The sequence below is a fragment of the Pangasianodon hypophthalmus genome, chromosome 7, assembly GCF_027358585.1.
Source record: "Pangasianodon hypophthalmus isolate fPanHyp1 chromosome 7, fPanHyp1.pri, whole genome shotgun sequence".
NCBI classification, from domain to species: domain Eukaryota; kingdom Metazoa; phylum Chordata; class Actinopteri; order Siluriformes; family Pangasiidae; genus Pangasianodon; species Pangasianodon hypophthalmus.
In genome coordinates, this window is record NC_069716.1 from 18,324,840 (window position 1) to 18,344,425 (window position 19,586).

General features: G+C 38.9%; 1 protein-coding gene across 1 annotated transcript in view; it reads left to right on the top strand.

The window, feature by feature from the left end:
* Positions 1-620: 620 nt before the first annotated feature.
* Positions 621-19,586, top strand: part of pigg (phosphatidylinositol glycan anchor biosynthesis class G) — a 118,158-nt gene continuing 99,192 nt past the window's right edge. The window contains exons 1-3 of the mRNA XM_026917949.3: positions 621-1,095; positions 1,234-1,439; positions 19,274-19,483. Coding sequence (XP_026773750.1) covers positions 942-1,095; positions 1,234-1,439; positions 19,274-19,483 — 570 coding nt within the window. The 5' untranslated portion in view covers positions 621-941. The remainder of the gene's footprint in view (positions 1,096-1,233; positions 1,440-19,273; positions 19,484-19,586) is intronic.

A 19,586-nucleotide genomic window follows, 5' to 3' on the forward strand; every position in this document is an offset into this window, starting at 1 on the left:
CTAACTTTATTTGTAGGGGGCGTACCTTGTGAAGGGCGTGGTAAATAATCCTCACAGATGTTTTACTTATTTGTTTTGGGCATAACTTGTAATGGTGGGCGTGTCTTGTAAGGGGCGTGGTTTGTAATCCTCACAGATGTTTAATGTATTTGTTTTGGGCATAACTTTTAAAAGTGGGCGTGTCTTGTAAGGGGAGTGGTTTGTAATCCTCACAGATGTTTAACGTATTTTTTGTGGGTGTAACTTGTAATAGTGGGCGTACCTTGTAAGGGGGAGTGGTTTGTAATCCTCACAGATGTTTAATGTATTTTTTGTGGGTGTAACTTGTAATAGTGGGCGTACCTTGTAAGGGGGAGTGGTTTGTAATCCTCATAGATGTTTAATGTATTTTTTGTGGGTGTAACTTGTAATAGTGGGCGTACTTTGTAAGGGGGAGTGGTTTGTAATCCTCACAGGATGCAGACGGATACACTTTGGCCATTTTGATTAGTTTTAGTGGCAGGGCACAGAGTGCTTGCTCACTTTATGCAGCTTTGATGTAAAGCCCCAGAGCTCTGTTAATGCCGCCTGAGGGCGCTCGCGCCTCCTCCAGCTTTCCTCGCGTCTGTGCGCGTCACGCGATTTGAACCTGTCGCTTGCCGTAGCGAGACTTTAATCACAACACGGAAGTGTCAAAATGCAACCCCGTTTGAAACTCCATTAGTTCTTTTAAGAGTGTGCTGTTGAATGTTGCGTCGGGGTCGCGTTTCTGTGTCGGGTTTGCTTTAAAATCACGGTGTAGTGTTGTTAAAGCTTGTGAACTTTGCTTTGTGGCTAGCTAGTTGCGGATTAAGGTCAGATATGTAGTGTAGCCCGGTAGCTCTGTGCGTTCATACGGTTAGTTTGTTTACAAAACAATCGATCATCTTTAACAACAACAGCAACAAAACCCATCCATCAACATGAAGCTGAGTTCATCAGTGTTCTCTGCACTCTGTCTCCTTATTGAGTTACTCGGCATTGCTCTTTTCTTGAGAGGGTTTTTCCCACTTCCAATCAAATCAGCTTTATCATCAAAGAGCAAATTATCAGATCTGCCAGCAGAACCAGTACTAGGTAAGGACTAGCTCTAAGACTGAGATGGCATGTGTAAGGTGTGGTTAACATTCCCTAGTGTGATCTGGTCACCTTCATCAGCTCTTATGTTCTGGAGATGATCAGTGATATGATCAGCATATTGTCTTTCTTTTGCAGGAAGTAGCCCAAACTCAACCAGAGTGCCTCCTCCATTATTCAACAGAGTGGTCATTGTGTTAATAGATGCTTTAAGAGAAGACTTTGTCTTTGGGCCCAGTGGGAAGAGGTTCATGCCCTACACCAGGAACATTGTGGAGAGTGGATCATCACATAGCTTCACTGCTAAAGCCAGACCTCCTACTGTCACCATGCCTAGAATCAAGGTGAGCCTGCGCACGTGCTTGTGTAGAAACGCTGCTCTTACTACTGTGCAGTGGTTGCTTTTGACTGTTTCCCAAGTTGCATTGTGTTTATTCTCCAGCATGACATCAGACGGCTTGATAATATTACTTTGTATTAAATGGTGTGGTTGAAATCACAGCTCATATTACTATACATATTACTCTAAGATTTTAGATCAGATACAGAGATCATTTTGAGATGTTACAGATAGAAGGCAAAGTGGACAACATGTCATGTCAGTGCACCTCAAAGTCCGGGGTTTGATCCTGAGCCGAGGTTGCTTTCTGTCCTGTATTGTGCATGTTTCTCCTCAAATCTGTGTGGTTTTTCTTTCGGGTAGTTTTCCTTTTTTATGCCTCCCAAAATATAACACCCTATGTGTGAATGAGTGTGTGATCATATGAGTGTGATAACCTGTGTGTATTCCTGCCTTGAACCCCAGTCTTCCTGGGATAGGCTCTGGCTTCAGCGTGATCCCGACCCTCATAAAGCAGTCCCCGAAGACGAGTGTGATAAGAATGATATAGAATTTCTTGGACCCCTTCTTGTTTTTACAAGCTTATGATTTGCAATAATACATCCAAAGCCAACAGTGAAAAAAAATCGATTCATGAAAGAAGATCTAAATTCCAGAGAATTACTAGATTTCGCAGTACACACAGAATTTTAAAAAAATCAGTCTAGGTTATGTTTTTTAAAGGAACAGTTTGCCTCAATTGTTAGAGAACTATGCTTAGTATTATGTTCAGAGTGATGCAGGATGTTTTTAATGGAAATCCGGATTAACCTGCTTTTCACTTGATTGTTTTTGAGTGCATCTGTTCCCAAATTCCAGATGCTGCTTCATAAGGGCATAGATAATTGTAAGTTGACTAAAAATGAAAAATTAATTTTTGAAAATTGATGTAAAAAGCTTATGATTCCCCACAGCTATCCTATTTATTCCACTTGAACTATATATATATATATATATCTTTGTTGCAGCCTTTCTCTGACTGTCCAGCAGATAGCAGTAGAGCCCTTTCATATTGAGAGTGATATCCCAAATCATATCATTCCAATGTTTTCACATTGTAACTGCCACAATATGGAGGAACCATGTCGTTAAAACAGGGCTGTTGCTGCCCGAGATGTCTCGCGCTTCAGCGTGGTAGAAAGAACCGTACTGGCTGGGAGGTAGTGTTTTGTAGACTGCGATAAATATTTTAGGAGAGAGATAGTTTGACTGGCTGACTCTTCCGTATTATTCTCAGAGGGAACTTCATGAAATGTCATGATAGCACCTGGTTTAAGGATATACACACACACACACACACTCCTTACACACACTGTGTTCTTCACGTTTGTATATTCGTTACTACATCCTACATTACTAAAGCGGCTGAAACCATGCAGACCACTGATACTTACTCATGAAAAATACTGACACTAGGACTGAGCTATATGATGATTTCATATTAATATCATGATAAATTTTGTCACAGTATGCTTTTCTGGGATAACACAGTACTGTAATATCTTGGTAAATGGTTAAAAAACCATTCAGCAAATCCTGCTTCTGGTGTTTTTGTCATTAAATTCTGTTTATCACAGTTTTTTGTTGATACATATAAAGTATTGTAGAAAAGTCTTCATCGTGATATGATATTTTTGTTACAACACTAGTCACAGCACTCATTTGCCACTTGAGTGGATAAATCTAGTAGTAACATTTCTCTGTTTTCCCTGATTTTCTCCCTAATTTAGTCATTGCCAGTTCTCACCCTCCAGTTAGCTCTCCTCTATCTAATGAGAGCTTCCTACCAGGGAGAGCGAAAGCTATCATGTACTTCCTCGGAGACATGTGAAGCCAGCCGTCCGCATCTTTTCGAACTGCTGCTCATGCAATGTCAGGGCGTAACACACTCGTAGGAAAGCGCTATCCGTTCTCTTCTGCATGCAAGAGCTCACAGATGCCCCTGATTGCCTAGTGTCGCTGTGATTGATAGGGGAGCCAGAGTATGCCACCCCTCCCTCCACGCCTCCCTCCCTGAAAGCACGGCTAGTTTTGCTCTCTTGGACTGCGGCATCATCGGGATTCGAACTTGCAATCTCCAGACAAATAGGACGACTTGGGAGCCCTAGCAGTGATACTTTAATGGTAGAGACACGTGGTGCTCGCTTGAGTGTATGAGAGAGAGGACGAAAAAAAAGTAATAAAGCAAATGTCACTGCCTGGTTGAGAAATATCAAACACATTGTGCTTGGAAACAGATGAGCCGTACTATTTTTATACCTACAAGCCGCATCAGTGTTAGGTTGTAGATTTTTCTCTCCTTTAGATCTCCAGAAAAGACATACAAAAAAATTACAGATGGATTTTATTAAAGCTTCATGCCTACAGCCTAGACGTTACCACTTCAGGTTCTAATTCCCCAATTCCAGAAAACTCTTCTATCAACTACTCGTGCCTGGGTGCCCAAGGTCATGTATTGTCTAAAGAGATAACTTTCCCTAGCAACCCATAGAAACAGCATCCCTCTATCCCTGCTGCACCGGCATTTACTTCAAATAAGTTCAGTTAGAGGTATAATCTCAAGTTTTGCATATACAGGGATTAAAAAAGGATTAAAACCCCATAATATTCTACAACCAGCAAGAAACATGTGTCTACTAAAGTGGGAAGTGTTTAAAACTCTGTGCTAAGAATAGTCCACTAGCCAAATAATATCCGGTCAGTGGTGGTTTTAATTGCGGTCCCTTTCCACTGGTGTACAGGGTGACAGAGAGCACAGAGCAGGTTGACAGATTGTGCCTATTTCCTGGATCCGCACAGAACGAGTGGTCTTTGCCCTTGTTTGTTGCTCTGCTTGTTCCAGCTTTGCTGATCAGTGTTCTATGTGCTCACTGTGTACGTTCTCACACTACAAGATCAAGAAAACTTTTTTGATTTTCCCTGAAGAGTAGTCAAATATAAGGACACATCTTTATTACAAGGGAAAACTGTTGACGTGTTTCATATCTTTTTATTTGTCTTATTACAGGGATAGACAAATAAGTACAGTACACTATATGATGCGATTTTGATTCTTAAAGCAACAACTCGATATTTGGTGATACCACTGAACCTCAATGCAGTTCGCTTTAGTAGCTTTCAATTGATATTTAACCAACTTTGTTCAGATTCTGGCGTAAGCCTACTGTTAATTTGAGAATGAAGTTATGGGATAATCAGTAGATAAATGTGAATTATATTTCACACAACAGTTGTCTGTACTTTTTCAATAATAATCAGTTATAATTGATAATAATCAATTGTTGATTGTTGCCTCGATTCATTTCAGTCTTTGCCTTTTAAATCGATGCATCGACCCAAATCATCTGATCCTTACACCCCTATACCAACATGCAGGACAAGCAGATTTTGTATCTGGGCTGTTAGTTTGTTTATTCATAATTATCTGGCAGGCAAGTAGATTTATAGGTTTAACTAGAAGAAAGAAAAAAACACTACTTCTTACTGATGTTCACAAAACAAAAGTTATTATTTGGTATGCTTGTTTAAAGGTGCATTATATAAGAGTAGTCTTTCTTCCCGCAAGTTTAGGTCTCTAACGGTTAGGTTGGTTCCCATGTTCACGAAGCTCCGCCCCCAGGATCTACGATGGCCTGTAGTGTAGTGTCTATCAAATGACTGACAGGAGGCGATGTGTTTTCTCAGTGACTTAATGCACTTTTTCTAAGGCCACGGCTTAATGCATTGTTTTTTAATCATGTTTTACATATTGTCCAGGTTATTTGTACAAGTAAGGAATTTTTTTTTTTTTAAATTATTAACTATTGTACCTTTAAACTTAATACGCTTCATGATGATACGATGATCTCAATGTGGTACTAATGACTTTTATGTGTGATATGTTGCCATATCTCATAGTTGAAACTTTGACCTACAACTTGGTGACTTTTTTGTCAAGTTCGCAAACACAATGTGTTTGAAATTTTGTTAAAAGAGGATAATGATCGTATACTCATTTCTTTCCGTACGTAGCTCACAGACGTACGTTATTACGTTACGTTACCTATCACTTTTTAGCCTATTCAGTTTCCAGGCAACCGAAACATGGGACTGGGCAGCACAGTGAAGCTTTCACTTGCCTACAGGGCTCGATAATAAATTTATGATTTGTCCACCCCTGAATTACATCATCAAAATGTTTCTTTAGTCAGACCGTATCAGATAAAGTGTAGAAAAATGATTAAGCAGCATGTGTCCTGGTGTCTCTTGTCTAATATTTAAACAATACTGTTAATTAGAAGTGTTATTTGTTATTAATTCTGTCAATCTATGTTCATATATTTGTATTACTGACCACACAAAAGCGTTATATATTCGGGATGTTTTGAACCCTTCATGTAGCTTTTGTAATTGAAATGATTTCAGGCTAAGATTACTGTTTAGAGCTCTTTATTGAAAATCATATACCCCTGACCACATACTTTCCTGGCCTTGCTGTGTTTGCAAAATGCTCTTTTGTAGATATTTAATACTAGTTGGATTATTTCTTTTGTCAGAGATAGGATTTAATCTAAATCTGAAAGTAAAGCGAGTCTGGTGAGAAGACAGCCTTTCATGTGGCTCCTTTTTCTTGCTGTATCTTATTTTCTGGGTCACTGCATGCACCTATTCACTCCAAAAAAAAAAAAAAAAAAAAAGACAGGGTAGAAAACTTGCACAAAGAGATCGTACAGAGTCGTCTCTAAAGAAATGCTTAGAGGGTCTTGACACTCCTGAGATGTGCAGGCCTCTTCATGACTGCACTGAAAGGTCTCCATCCTGTTTCATTCTCTTCGTTGGTATTGGCTTCCTCTTTGTCCTGTGCTGACATCCATTACCTACAGCAGGTAGGAAAACGAGCAGCAATCAGGCAACCTTACTCATTTAATCAAATCCTGGGTTTATTGTGTCATATTGTGTTTACTGCACTGTTTTTCCTTCATACATAAATGAAACTAGCTGATGAAAGGAACTGCCAGATGTCTGGATAAGCAAACTTTGTTACGGTTTGAAATATTCACGATATGTTAACCTAGTCTAAATATGTCATGGGTTCACAGTATCAATCGACCGTTTAAAAACATACAAGACATCTTTGTACCAAAGTCTCTTTGCACATCCTTATGTATATACAACCCAAACCAAATGGAAACAAAAAGATCAAATCCCCTAATTGTTCTATCTTCTTAGAAAGATTTTTTTGAGAATGGATTTTCTATGAAATGTTTTTCAAGCTGGATACGTACGTATTTATTCATAAATCGTTCGAATCCATCCCGTGCTCGAAAATAAATGTTCGTATCCTACTCATTGTCCTCAGTGCGTCTAAATCCATGCATAATAAGACTAACCAATGTGAACCTTGAGTTGATCGACTTCAAATCATATCATTTGCATGGATTGCTGGAATTATATTATGGATTGTACTGTTAAGTTTAAATTCCTTATTTTTTATTATGTTTAGAGGATTTAGCAGACGCACTTATCCAGAATAGCTTACAGAAGTACTTTGTAGTCTTTATCAAAAACACATCCTCATGCTAGTTCACTAGGTCAGGCTGTTGTTGCTGTATAAACAGGGGATGGGCCGGTCTGTCTGTGTGTACCCGTAAACCGTAGCAATGCCTCAACACTGCGAGCACGTCAGCTGAGATACCGAAACCAGTTTTAAAATGGCAGTTCCCTGTGTGATGTGCTTGGTGTGCATGATCACTTGGGAACAGCGCAGTTTTCATGTTACACCGTTTTCTTGTCACCTCACTTAATTCACCTTCTGTAATTTTTCTCTAGAATTCGACTTTTTCAGGTGCAGTTACACTGCTGAATCTTTTTTATTGGCATAGAAGTGAGATAAAATAATATCATTTCTGCCTTTATGCCTTTTCTATCACCGTTTAGTAGTCATTTCGTGTTTCCAGCCCTCTGTGCATTTGGCCTTTTATGGAATTTTGTTGCTGTCACTAAATGCAAATGAGCTGTGTCGGGAACGCACTTTGCACTTTACAGGCGATCAACATATGTACGTGAGAAATCAGAGTTTCTGGTGGAAATTTTTTAGTTTAGTTTGACTTATGCAAACATTCACACACAATATTATTTAAAACAAAAAAAAAAAAAGAGAGTGTGTCAGCAGTGCCATGATGAAGTTATGAAAATGGTCGGAGTTCCATCAGCTGATGTGATATTGCAATTTTGTACAAAATCTCTTTTTTCAGTGTTAAACATTATTTTTTGTATACTTAACTTTATTTTTAAAACATAAAAATAAATTATTATGTTATTATTTATAGCAGTGTTTTTAAATGCAACACTACTGTCTTACCGGCAGTTTGTAAGTAAACCTATACATCCTGATACATATCATATATCGTAGAAATCCCTTCGAGAATCATGATATGATATTTTTGTCATATTGCCCACCCCTACCGTAAAACCGCGACACCATAGCAACCGTATTCCTGCGTAACGTGTTCAGGTTGCTAATGCATGTTAGAAGGAAGGGGATGGTAAACAGGAAATGGGCATTATATTCAAAGAGTGGTGCTCACATGGGAAAAGCACATGAATCCTGATACAAGCTAAGAACATATTGGGTAATACATACAGTCTGTAGGCATAGTCCCAAGTGCTCTAAATGGAGATCAGCTAGAAAAGTGGCATACTCTGGAACAATCGCTTAACCAAATACTTCCTGGAAATGATACGTTTGTGTACTGTGAAATGAAGACACATTCTGTGGGTTTTCTCTGTGACGACAACCTACTTTGGCTTGGGTCTAATGATTTTGGAACATAAATGAAATAAAAAAACTGAGCAAACATTTCATGCTATTTGGAGAAAGTCTCTAATGCAACTAATTTTCACTGAGGGAATAAATAGAAGAAGGTTAAAGCGCATGAAGCTCTGCAGCACTGGAGCTGACCTTTTCTCCAACTGTAAATATATGAGTCATACAGCAGCAGATTTATTATGCTCAGGAAAAGAGCCAGCGAGACCCCATGATGGCAGATATAATGTTTAACTCGTGTGTGTATATATACCGACAGCATCTCAGAATGCTCGCTTACTGCTTTTCTGTGTTGGTTTACCTTTAACCCTCAAACTGCTCCTGCCTAAACACACACACAAAAAAAAAAGGATTGAAAAAAGGAGCCTCCTAGGCTTCCCCTCTGCAGGACCTTGTCTGAGACGCATTAGGCCTCTTCCATGTTTTATGAGCTAATCAATACCTCATAAAAGTTTACACGAGTAGGCAGTGATCCTTTTACAGTGTCCTAGCTCAAAGTAATCCAGCAGATGTGGCAGGGTGGGAGATTTGGAGAGATCTCAGCACTAACTTTGGCTGATGAGATTTTGCGTAGCTGAGGAGAGAGCTATAGATAGTTTTATATCACACGATGGAAGCACATCATGTCTCCTTGTCCATGTAGCAAAAAAAAACCAGCCAAATAGCCAAATAAGGATTTTTGGTTCTTCTCTATTCGTTAGATTTCCTCTGATAAGCATATGTCTTTTTTTTTTTTTTTTTTTCAGAGTATGTGGACTTATTTCTAAAGCAGAGATGTTGATTTTTTTGTCACGCTAATTTTTCTTTTCCTGAAATTTTCTAGTTTTTAGATTTGCTTTTTCCTAGGCTCTGTGTTCTGAGAAAAAAAAGAGCTAGCAGCATGGCAAGATTGAAACTTTTGAAGCGTGTATTGGCCACATCTTACTATCCTGTCTCCATTATAACTAATTCACAAAAAGATCAGCTGTTCCCCTTTATATCTGGTAGACTGGCTTTCTGTAGGAAGCCTACAAAACCAAAATAGGTTGAATTTGGAATTTAAATAGGGTTAGCAGAAGGATTTGTGTCAGAAGTTTCAAACCATTGATTGCATAAATCCCTCTGCTTTCTCCCCTTTGTGGAGTTCAAATGATTTTCTGATTATTGAGTTAGCAAGTGCTTAGTATTTCACACAAAGATGGACGTGTTCATAGAACCATTTCTCATCACATCATTTTCTCAAGAGTTTAGACTGATGCAGTGTTCATTATAGCCTACGGTCATGTCAATATCATATTTCTCTTCAAATTCACCAGGCAGAAATCAAGAGATAATTTTTTTTCTATAGAGAAAACAAGGCCTATTTTTAGGACCATTAAGACGTTATGCACTGCAACTGCAAGTCTACGTGATAATTAAACACATCTTTCCATTCTCACTACCTCAGTGTGCCCAGATCTAATTTTTTGGACTTGTGTGTATTTTCTTTAAAGGGTTTAATTTGTAGGATTGTAGATTTCATATTATTTAACCCTGGTCTTTTTATTCTGCAAAACAGTGGTTTGAAAATGATCAGCTTCAAAAATTAATATTTGCTGAAGCTTCTCTTGAAACGAATACCAGCACTGACCTTTTCCTCTAATGTCTAACAAGGTTCTCAGGTTTGTGCGTGTGGATGATCTCTTAAGTTCAGACCACAGGTGACTGATCTGGCCGGTACAAAGCAATGATTTTATGATCCTACCTCCACTTCTGTAATGAATTAGGTGTACACTTCCAGTCACAACGGCTTAGAGAAGTGTTTTCTTCATTCATTAGTACTGTGTACTGTTTTAGAATATCGAAGAAAACATTAACACTATAAAATAATGTTAGATATACAGTAACTGCAGGTAGTGTTTCACATCAAACAATAAATGCCCTCTCCAGACTGCTATTAACAATTCAGTCTTTGACTCTGAAGACAGGTTTTTTTTTTTCTTTTCATAACTGAGTCTCGACAGTGACCGGCTGATATAGAGGTCTTCACGGTAAACTCATAAATGAAAACCCTTTGCACAATGTCACAGACTTGCCAACTTTTATGCATTTTGCATAGGAACTAACATTGGTATATGCTGCTACAAGTTATCACTCAAAAATATGCAAAAAGAGCAGTCTTCTGATAAGCTAATTGACATGTGACCTGTCAATCAGAAAAATGACTGACATTAGTGTAGATTTTTAAACTGTATGATATTACAGGAACCTTCTTTCCTTTCACTCTATACTGTACTAGCTGTATATGGTTGAAATAACAGTAAAGCCATTTGACTTGATTTAACTGACACCCTGGAAGCCCCACCCCTTCCCCTCATCAAACATTAGTAATCTCTTATCTCTTCTCGAGTTCTCTCGGCTGATGCAGTGACACGGTGAGCTCGCTTTCTGTCCAGGTAGATGCAGTGTTTGAGAAATAAAATCGATCAGTGTCTGCTTGATTTAGCTAACATAAGACAAGAACATAGTTAACGCCTGTTAACTTTATAGTATGTATTAAGGATGGCATTGAAAATGTAGTTTGAGCATAGTCAAAAGCAGCACTTTTTCAGGTGAAAGAGGAACAAAAACATGTCTCAAAAAAAAAGACAGAGTTTAAACAGCATAGTCAAGCCCACTAAGGTAGAAACTGGAGTGAGTGCGTGTATATACAGCGTTTTAGCATGACCCCCAAGGTAAGTGGCAGCTTCTCCACCAAACCGAGCTCCATAAAGACATGGTTTGTTGAGGTTGGAGTGGAAGAAGTTGAGTGTCCTGCACAGAGCCCTGACCTCAACCCCACTGAACACCTTTTGTTATGAACTGGAATTCTGAGTGCACCACAGGCCTCCTGACCTGACATCAGTGCCTGACCTCACTAATGCTCTTGTGGCTGAATGAGCAAATCCCCACCACCACACTCCAAAATCTAGTGGAAAGCCTTCCCAGAAGTGTGGAGGTTATTATAACTGCAAAGGGGGACTAAATCTGGAATGGGATGTTCAAAAAGCACATATACAAACTTTTGGCCAAATAGTGTATGTGCACTACAGTTTCTACCTTATCATGTAATTTGAATTTTTTAATGGATTATATCAAAAAATGTCTGCTACATAAAAATGTTAAAATTAACTGTAATTTGAATTGCAAACCCTGTAATTAATTCGCAAGTACAGACAGACAGTTTGCTGAACATACATTTGATATGGGAGCATTTAAAGCTTTGCTTTTATGTGTAAAATCAGCAACTAATATTGTCGTTCAGCAGCTGCATTTTGTTGGTTGCTCTCAGCATGGGTTCTTTTATTCCCTGCCTCTGAACAGCTTGTTGTTATGGAGGTGTCTAATAGCTGATTAGAGGAATCAACTTAACTGCACTTTTGAAACTGTGATCTTTGGTTTCTTCTTTGGTGTGTGTGGGCAGTATGTTCATGCATCAGATTTAGTCTTACACATTGTATTATATAGTGCATGTATTTAATAGATTAATTTCCAAGGATGACACTTTCTTTGGATTTACTTTAAATATTATGTCAGGGTGTTTGTCCTTCTTAATCTCTTGAAGGGTGCCAATAATTCTGACTCTGACATTATAGACCTTGGCAGGTGTATTAACCTATAATTGTATTTGTGTTAATGGAAAAAAATTAACATGTAGCAATATTTCGAATGTCATATAAAAAAAAGCAACCTGGACTCGGACATGACTTGGACATACTTCATGAGAATCACTGAAGTGGAGCAAATGGAAATTGAGTCCTGTTTCTATTTGCCTTTAATCAATCCAATCTTTTCCCTAGTGTGTTTATTTTGGCTGTGGTGTGTGTCTGTGTTTATGTATTTTGTTAAGCACTGTTCTGGTGCTGCTTTTAATGATGAAATAACTGGAAGTGTACTGCTTATTAATGAAGAGACTTTGTTTTTTTCCCCGTACACATGAGAACAGCATTTCTGAATTGCTAAAGAAGCTGCCAGTAATACAAGTGCGGCAAAACTGAATTTCCCCCAATTTCTCAAGATGAGGCATGTGCACGAGAGCTGAACAGATAGTCACAGCTAAAAACATGAGGTCATGGGTTGCTTCGTACTCAGTAGTGCTGGAAAAACCTTAAAACTTTTCATCACTGGCTGCTTATCAGCCACTTTTTTTTTAATGGCGATCATGTGAATGATTCAAGTTGCTTATCAGAAGAAGGAGTTTTTTAATATGTAGTGTATAAGTAACAATCGTGGGGGTTTACCTTTGGCTTTGAGAGCATGTATCTCAAAGATTTTACTCAGCCATCGTGGAAAGTGTGCTCACTACCTCCAATACAGTCTGGTTCCCGTCTACAAGACTAGAACTGCAGCAAGTGGTTCACAGTGGCAGAGACGATCATCAGCTGTGAACTCGCCAAAATCAAGGACCTCTACACCATCAGGGCAAAGAGGACGGCAGTGAAAATTGCTGCTGACACCAAACATCTAAGCAACCACCATTTTGTCAAGCTGCCATCACAGAGGCGCTACAGGTCCATCACCTCCTGAAGTACACGCCAACTTGACAGTTTCTTTCCGGATGCTATCCAAACACTCAGTCCATAGCATCTTGCTGAACCACTTCAAAATATTTTGCATTGCAGTTTGCACACACTGACACCATGTCTTAGGTTTCTTGTCTCATGTCCTGTCTCTGTGTAATCGTTTGTGTCTACTGCACAGCATCACTCTCTGATCCTGCCGCACTGTGTGTTTTGGTGTACTGTTTAATGTTGCACGCTGGCACCAAACCAAAACCAATTCCTCTCAACGCAACTCATAGGCAATAAAGTGTTTCAGATTTTCAGGGGTAGACACATTAACAGATTTTATGTCCAGACTTTTTTTAGTCGTAGTTACCTAGCGAACAAACAGGTTTAACAACCAGACAAAGTTAAAAAAATTGGTAAGTATCTACATTTATATATAATGATGCTGTAATTATAGCATGAGCTACTTGTTCCACATCCTAACTTCTGCTTAAATACACACATCAGCCGATTAACGATTTGGCTGGCGGTTTTTACTAGACACATTCGTTCGTTTAACGGAAACCGAACAAAATATAATGCAGCACAAAGTTGTCACATAACTCTGCTGCTGGGAAAATACATCATCTCGCAGTTAAATGAATAAGCTAGCTAGGTAGGCTTGAATAAAAATGTTTGCCTGTGAAGCAAGGACAAAACATGGTATCTCATAAATTGAGCTTTTGTTGAGGGCACAAACAGGAAGTGTAGGAATGCCAACGTAGCCTGAGTTAATGCATTTATCTAGCTAACTGTTTCTCCATACATTAGTACATTATGCCAGCTACCTCTTTTTAGCCTAGTGAATGAGGTTTCTGGGCAAACATGAGCAGCACTGAGCAGCACTTTGGAGCTTCAGCTTGCCGTGTTGGCTAGCTAATGAATTTATGCTAATGAGTCTGCCCAAGATGTTTCAAGTTAACAATCTAATGATCATTTACTTGTACTCATATTCATAATAAACGCTCTGATACCAGCATCCTATAGCATGTGCTACTATGTGGTGTAAGTCTAGTGTACGTTGCTGCGCTAAAGAACTATGGACACAAAATGGTCATAATCTGAACGTACAGTGAGGTCCAATACCTGAGACTAGTGAAAATGCTTCTATTTTGGATTTTCTTTCTAAAAAAATAATGACATTAAATTACTAAATTATTCTTTACAAATTATAGTATCAGCACTAACATGAGTGAATAGTAGAATGTCATGAATTTCAGTATTTCTTAGTATGTTCTTAGAAATATTTCAGTATTTCTTGGTATGTTCCCTCTTTCTTTAATGATGTCTTGCACTCGAGCTGGAATTGATTCCACAAGTTTGTGTAAAATCTGACGATCCATATTAGATCCAAGGAGTGTTGTATGAATGCAGCTTCAATGGATGGGGTAAGACTCAAGGAAAATCTGAGCTTCTGTACAATAAAAAAAAAAATATATATATATATACACACACAATATATATATAAATTTGCTTAAGTTTTTAATGTTGACCTAGAAATTGTGCTGAATCTTGAATGTTAAATAATCAAGATATTGAACATTTCCTTTCTTTGTTTTAAATATTTCAAAATTCTAAAACATTCTGTTTATTTCCAGGTTTAAATGAAAAAGAAAAAAATCCTAAATAGTCAATGTGGTCTCAGACTTTTGTACCCCACTGTATTTCACATTTAGTGATCAAAGCAAAGACTACAAACTGTGTTGTGTGGGAAAAAAAAACATCAAGAGGAGCTACTTAAGTAACCTGATAAAATATCAATATTGCGCTTAAACAGTATTTTTTTTATAGAGAGCCCAGGCATGCAGAGCAGTATCAGGAAGTGTGGTCAATAAAAATGAGTGCAAGGTGCATTGATTGTGTGCACACACAGGAATTCATGAACATGAAGCAGTGAAGCTAGCGTGCAGAGAGACTGTCGTGCATGCGAGCACTTCAGTTGTGCGAGCACTGAGCACTGAGACGCCTGCTTCCTTTCTCCCGGGTCTACATTATGCTCATACTATGAGTCCCGGTAACTTACGCTCATTTTTAATGACCACAGTCAGGTTGTCTGCTGTCTTGCTCTCTATTAAAGATACTGTTTAAACATCTTAAACATAAAACTCGGCACAAGGAGGTCATTATTGCCAGCGACCAACTTAAACAGAGCTAAATAAAATGTTAATACTAAGTAGGTTATTTATTTCATTCATATCAGTATTGACATGCATGTTCTTCTACTTGGTATGAAAAAAATAATATTTATGTGAGATGAAGAGGAGTACGAGCTTGATGGACATTTTTGTGTCGAAATATTTGATCATGACTGATCAAAGTCTCTGTGAATCAATCTAAAAGATTGATCAAGACTCTGCATGTTGCTAGGAGACGGAACGTAAAATTAACCATGCCCAAACATGTGCTAAGAGAAGTTAATGTCTGAAGATGTCATTCTGCGGCAGTGCGGCAATTTTAAAACAACTGATAACCTTGAACAGAATAGCAGATTTCTTTTTTTTATACTGTTTATAAAAATATTCCGTTTGCGTGACACAGGAGGAGGACATTTGTGGGGTTTCTTAGGCATAAAAACCCGTATAATAATTGTTATTTAATGAGCGTTGTTTTTAAATGCTTTACAAGGCATTCTCGGAGACGTCCTGGGACAAATACAACTGCTATCTAGGAGGATTTCCAGATGTCCTGATTTGAAGCACAGCAGGATATATTCTGGAAGGATGAGTAAAGACAGAATATTGATTGTACTGCTTTTCCCAGCTGAGACCTGATCTGAGAAAAAAAACAGATATTTTAGTATTCATCCTTTTAGGCCTTTTTTTTTTTTTTGTGGGGGGGGGGGGGGCATCCCAAGTGAGAAGAGTTGAGGGAAATGGATGGTTATTTGGCAGTGGAAATACCACACTGTTTTAATATACTGTATATTGAACATGAATAAATTACATGAAGGGGAATTCTCAGTACTCGAGGTGCCGAAGACAATACACACACAATATTGAGCTTAAAAAAGTTTTAATTATGTTCCTGCAGTTGTGGCAGTATAATTTGTTAGGTTCCTGTCTCGCTGGCAGGCCTGATTTAAAGTGACGTTCAGCGCTCAGGGATTCCATTTTGCACAAGAAAAAAAAAACCTGTGCATGCCGCGTTTGATTCTCACTCGTCCTAGGAACTGCTTTCCTTCTTGCCTTCTAGCTATGCCAGTGGCATTCTGGTTGGCTCTGTGCACTGTCCTGGACAGTGATTACCCCCCACACACACACACACACACACACACACACACACACACACACACACACAGAGACAGAGAGAGAGAGAGAGAGAGAGAGAGAGAGAGAGGGAAGCCCTAATTGCTTGTGTTTCAGTGTAAATGTGATTGCAAATGCAGCAGAGCCAGGAAATGAAAAAGCTCCGTGTTTTGTCCTGAATAAACAGGTTACTCTGATAAGTGAAGAATGACACACAGCTTTAGGACTGAAAATAGTGTGACTAATAATCATGCATTTCCTTGACGTAATACAATGTAGTAGCTGGATGAGAGGAAAGGCAGAATACACAACAGGAGATGCTGCGAAGGTGCATGTAGGACATGAAAAATTCATAATTTTCGAGAAGAAAGGTGTTACAGGAGATAATACGTGCCTTTATATGAGAGCGTAAGTGTAGCATAGAAAGAGCGCGAGGTAAAAATTGGGAGCGCGGGATGCTGTGCGTGACATGGCTAGGCACAGGATGAGAAATGCAGGAGATAAATAGCGCGACGAATGCAGAGAGAAAGTGGCAGAACCACGCTGACCCCGTCCTTGCTCTGCTAGTTATAACTTGCACTCCACTCTCAGAGACGCTAATTGACTCAGGAGATGATGTTAAGGCAAATCACTGTAATGTTAAAGGCTCTCGTGTTCGCAGTCAGAATAAACACAGTAATTATGGTGTGAATCGTGTGTAGGCGTGCAGGAGTGTGAGAAGAACAAACTGGGTGGCATAAGTAGCCTTCTTTGTTTCTTCTTCAGCATTTTAATCACTCCGGAAGAAATACTGCCTCCTGACACACTGTTCTTGAGTGACCTGTTGAGTTTATGGCATATTCATTAACTAAGAGACATTAACTACGTTCCTTTTTAGTCTATATTTTATTATCTACAGTACAGGGTGTCCCAAATGTCTCCATACATAGGGGACTATGTGTGCCAGCACCGCGTCGGTTGTGCCTTCATCACTGGATGTTCGTGGACGTCCACTTCTCGGTTGGTCCACAACTCTTCCAGTCTTTCTGAATTTGTAAATAAGTTTGGCAACAGTGTTGTGTGTGACGTGCTTGCCATATTTCCTTTCATCGCAACCATGCGACAGCTTTGCGATCCAGCCATGAGAATGATTTCAATACGTTTTTCTTTTGTCAGGCATTCTTAAAGGCTATCTGAAAAAAATAATTTTATATATATATATATATATATATATATATATATATATATATATAGGAATGAAAAGTTTTGGAAGATTTTTTTTACATAAAAGTGTTAATTTCCTCTCTGAATAGAGACCTTTGTGACACCCTGTATATTCAAGTAATATAAGCACTGTGCACACACAGTTCCCTTCTTCACTTATTTTTGTTAATGCTGAATACACTGAAACCTTCATTATTTGAAAGCACCTTCCAAAAGCTGATGGAACGACAAGTTGCTCTAAAAGCAATATCTAAATGACACCAGTAATGAGGAAGCGATCGACCAATGCAAGTGCAACCATATTGAGAGTGCTTAAGCAAGGCGAGATAGCCCTTCAAATCACCCAGAGATTGCAATCTCGTTTTAGTTTAAAGGTGTTTTTGTTGAAAGTTTTTTTTTTGAAAGAAATCGAGCTGCTTTATAAGTGTTCCTTCTAAAGCAAACTCCCCAAGCCTGAGTTTTGAGAATGATATGCACGCAGTTGTTTTTTTGTTTTATTATTTTTATTAATTGTATGTTTACATAACCTAGGCTACTTAAGACTATAAGTATGCTTTTAGTACAGGCATGATATCTGCCTACCGTAACAGCACACAGTGACCTGCCCTCTCAGGTGCTTTCACCCAACTCCACTCAACATGTCCACACGTGGGAATACTAGTGTCGTATTACGATATACATGAAAAAAAAATCAATTAAAAAATAACTGGTGGTAAACAATTTTTTTTTACCATCACTGGGTGCTGTTGCCATGGTAACTTGGTTAACCCTGACTGGGCACAGGCCTACACGCAAACTGGCAAAGCTATAACACCTGAATGCTAGTGCAACACAGGGGCAGCTTGCACACCTCCTTGCTTTGATAGATACATTGCTGGTCCACATGATTAATTTATTCCCCTGTTTACTCAATCCAGGAGCAGATATTTGATTGACAGCAGCTAGAATGTAAAGAGAATGTTGAATGTGTGTGGTGGCCTGGGAAGGGGTGAACTTTTTACCATATCTGGTATATAAAGTTTTGATAACGACACATTTTCCTGATCCAATTTTGCACATACACTATATGGCTAAAATGTGTTGACAGACATATGTGCCCATTTCAAAACCATGGGCATTAACACAGATTTAATCCCTCTTTGTTGTTATAATAGCCTCCACTCTTCTGGGAAGGCTTTCCGCTAGATTTTGGAACATGGCTGTGGAGCTCATTCAGCCACAAGGGCATTAGTGCAGTCAGGCACTGATCAAGTGTCAACAGAGGAGGCCTGGGGTTCAGTCAGCGCTCCAGTTCATCCCAAAGGTGTTCAGTGGGGTTGAGGTCAGGGTTCTGTGCAGGATACTCGAGTTCTTTCACATCAACCTTGGCAAACCATGTCTTCATGGATCTCGCTTTGTGCACAGGGGCATTGTCGTGCTGGAACGTGTTTGAAACTAGACCTTTAGTTCCAGTGAAGGGAAATCTTAAGCTGCAGCATACAAAGACATTCAAACAATTGTGTGAAACAAAAAAATGACATTTAACACCAACACACTGATCGACTAAAAGCAACTTCTACAGTATTATTGATTTAATTTGCATTTAATTTGGCATGTATGGCCATGAAAACTATGTCTGCCTCTATACCCTTTATTCCTAGCTTGGTTTTGTAGCTTATAGCCATTCTTATAGTTGGTTAAACAGACTACTTATCTATAGTACCTAACATGATCTTTAAAGAAAGCCTAGGCAAGTTTCAAAAGTTCATAAAAAATTTTTTAACCATCTTTTGGAAGAATATTTAGGCTTTCCTAAAGCAAAGTAAAACCCAATTTTGATGTTTTGGTCAACTGATGTTTCAGTTGCAGGGATATACAACGGGCTTTCCCAGGCTGCCACCATTATTAAAATAAGTTTTTAGACTTAAAAACTCTGCCTTCAAGCTTACTTTAATTGCCTTTCTCTCACATTGTTATAAATAATAATAACTTTGTTCTCTACACTGTTACTTTTCTTGGCCAGGCTCTAACCACAGGCAGCATTCCCGGCTTCATCGATGTAGTAATGAACCTGAACTCCCAGGCTCTCTTAGAGGACAACCTTCTCTGGCAGGCCAAGAACGCTGGCAAAAGGATCATCTTCTACGGTGATGACACATGGGTGCGGCTCTTCCCTAAGCACTTCTTAGAGTACGACGGCACCACGTCTTTCTTCGTCTCCGACTACACTGAGGTGAGGGAAGCAGAGGTACAAGTATAAGACTTACAAGACAAGTATAAGAGGTATAAGGTAAAGACTCTTTGCTAGAGAGGACAAGGATTCCATTACAATTCCT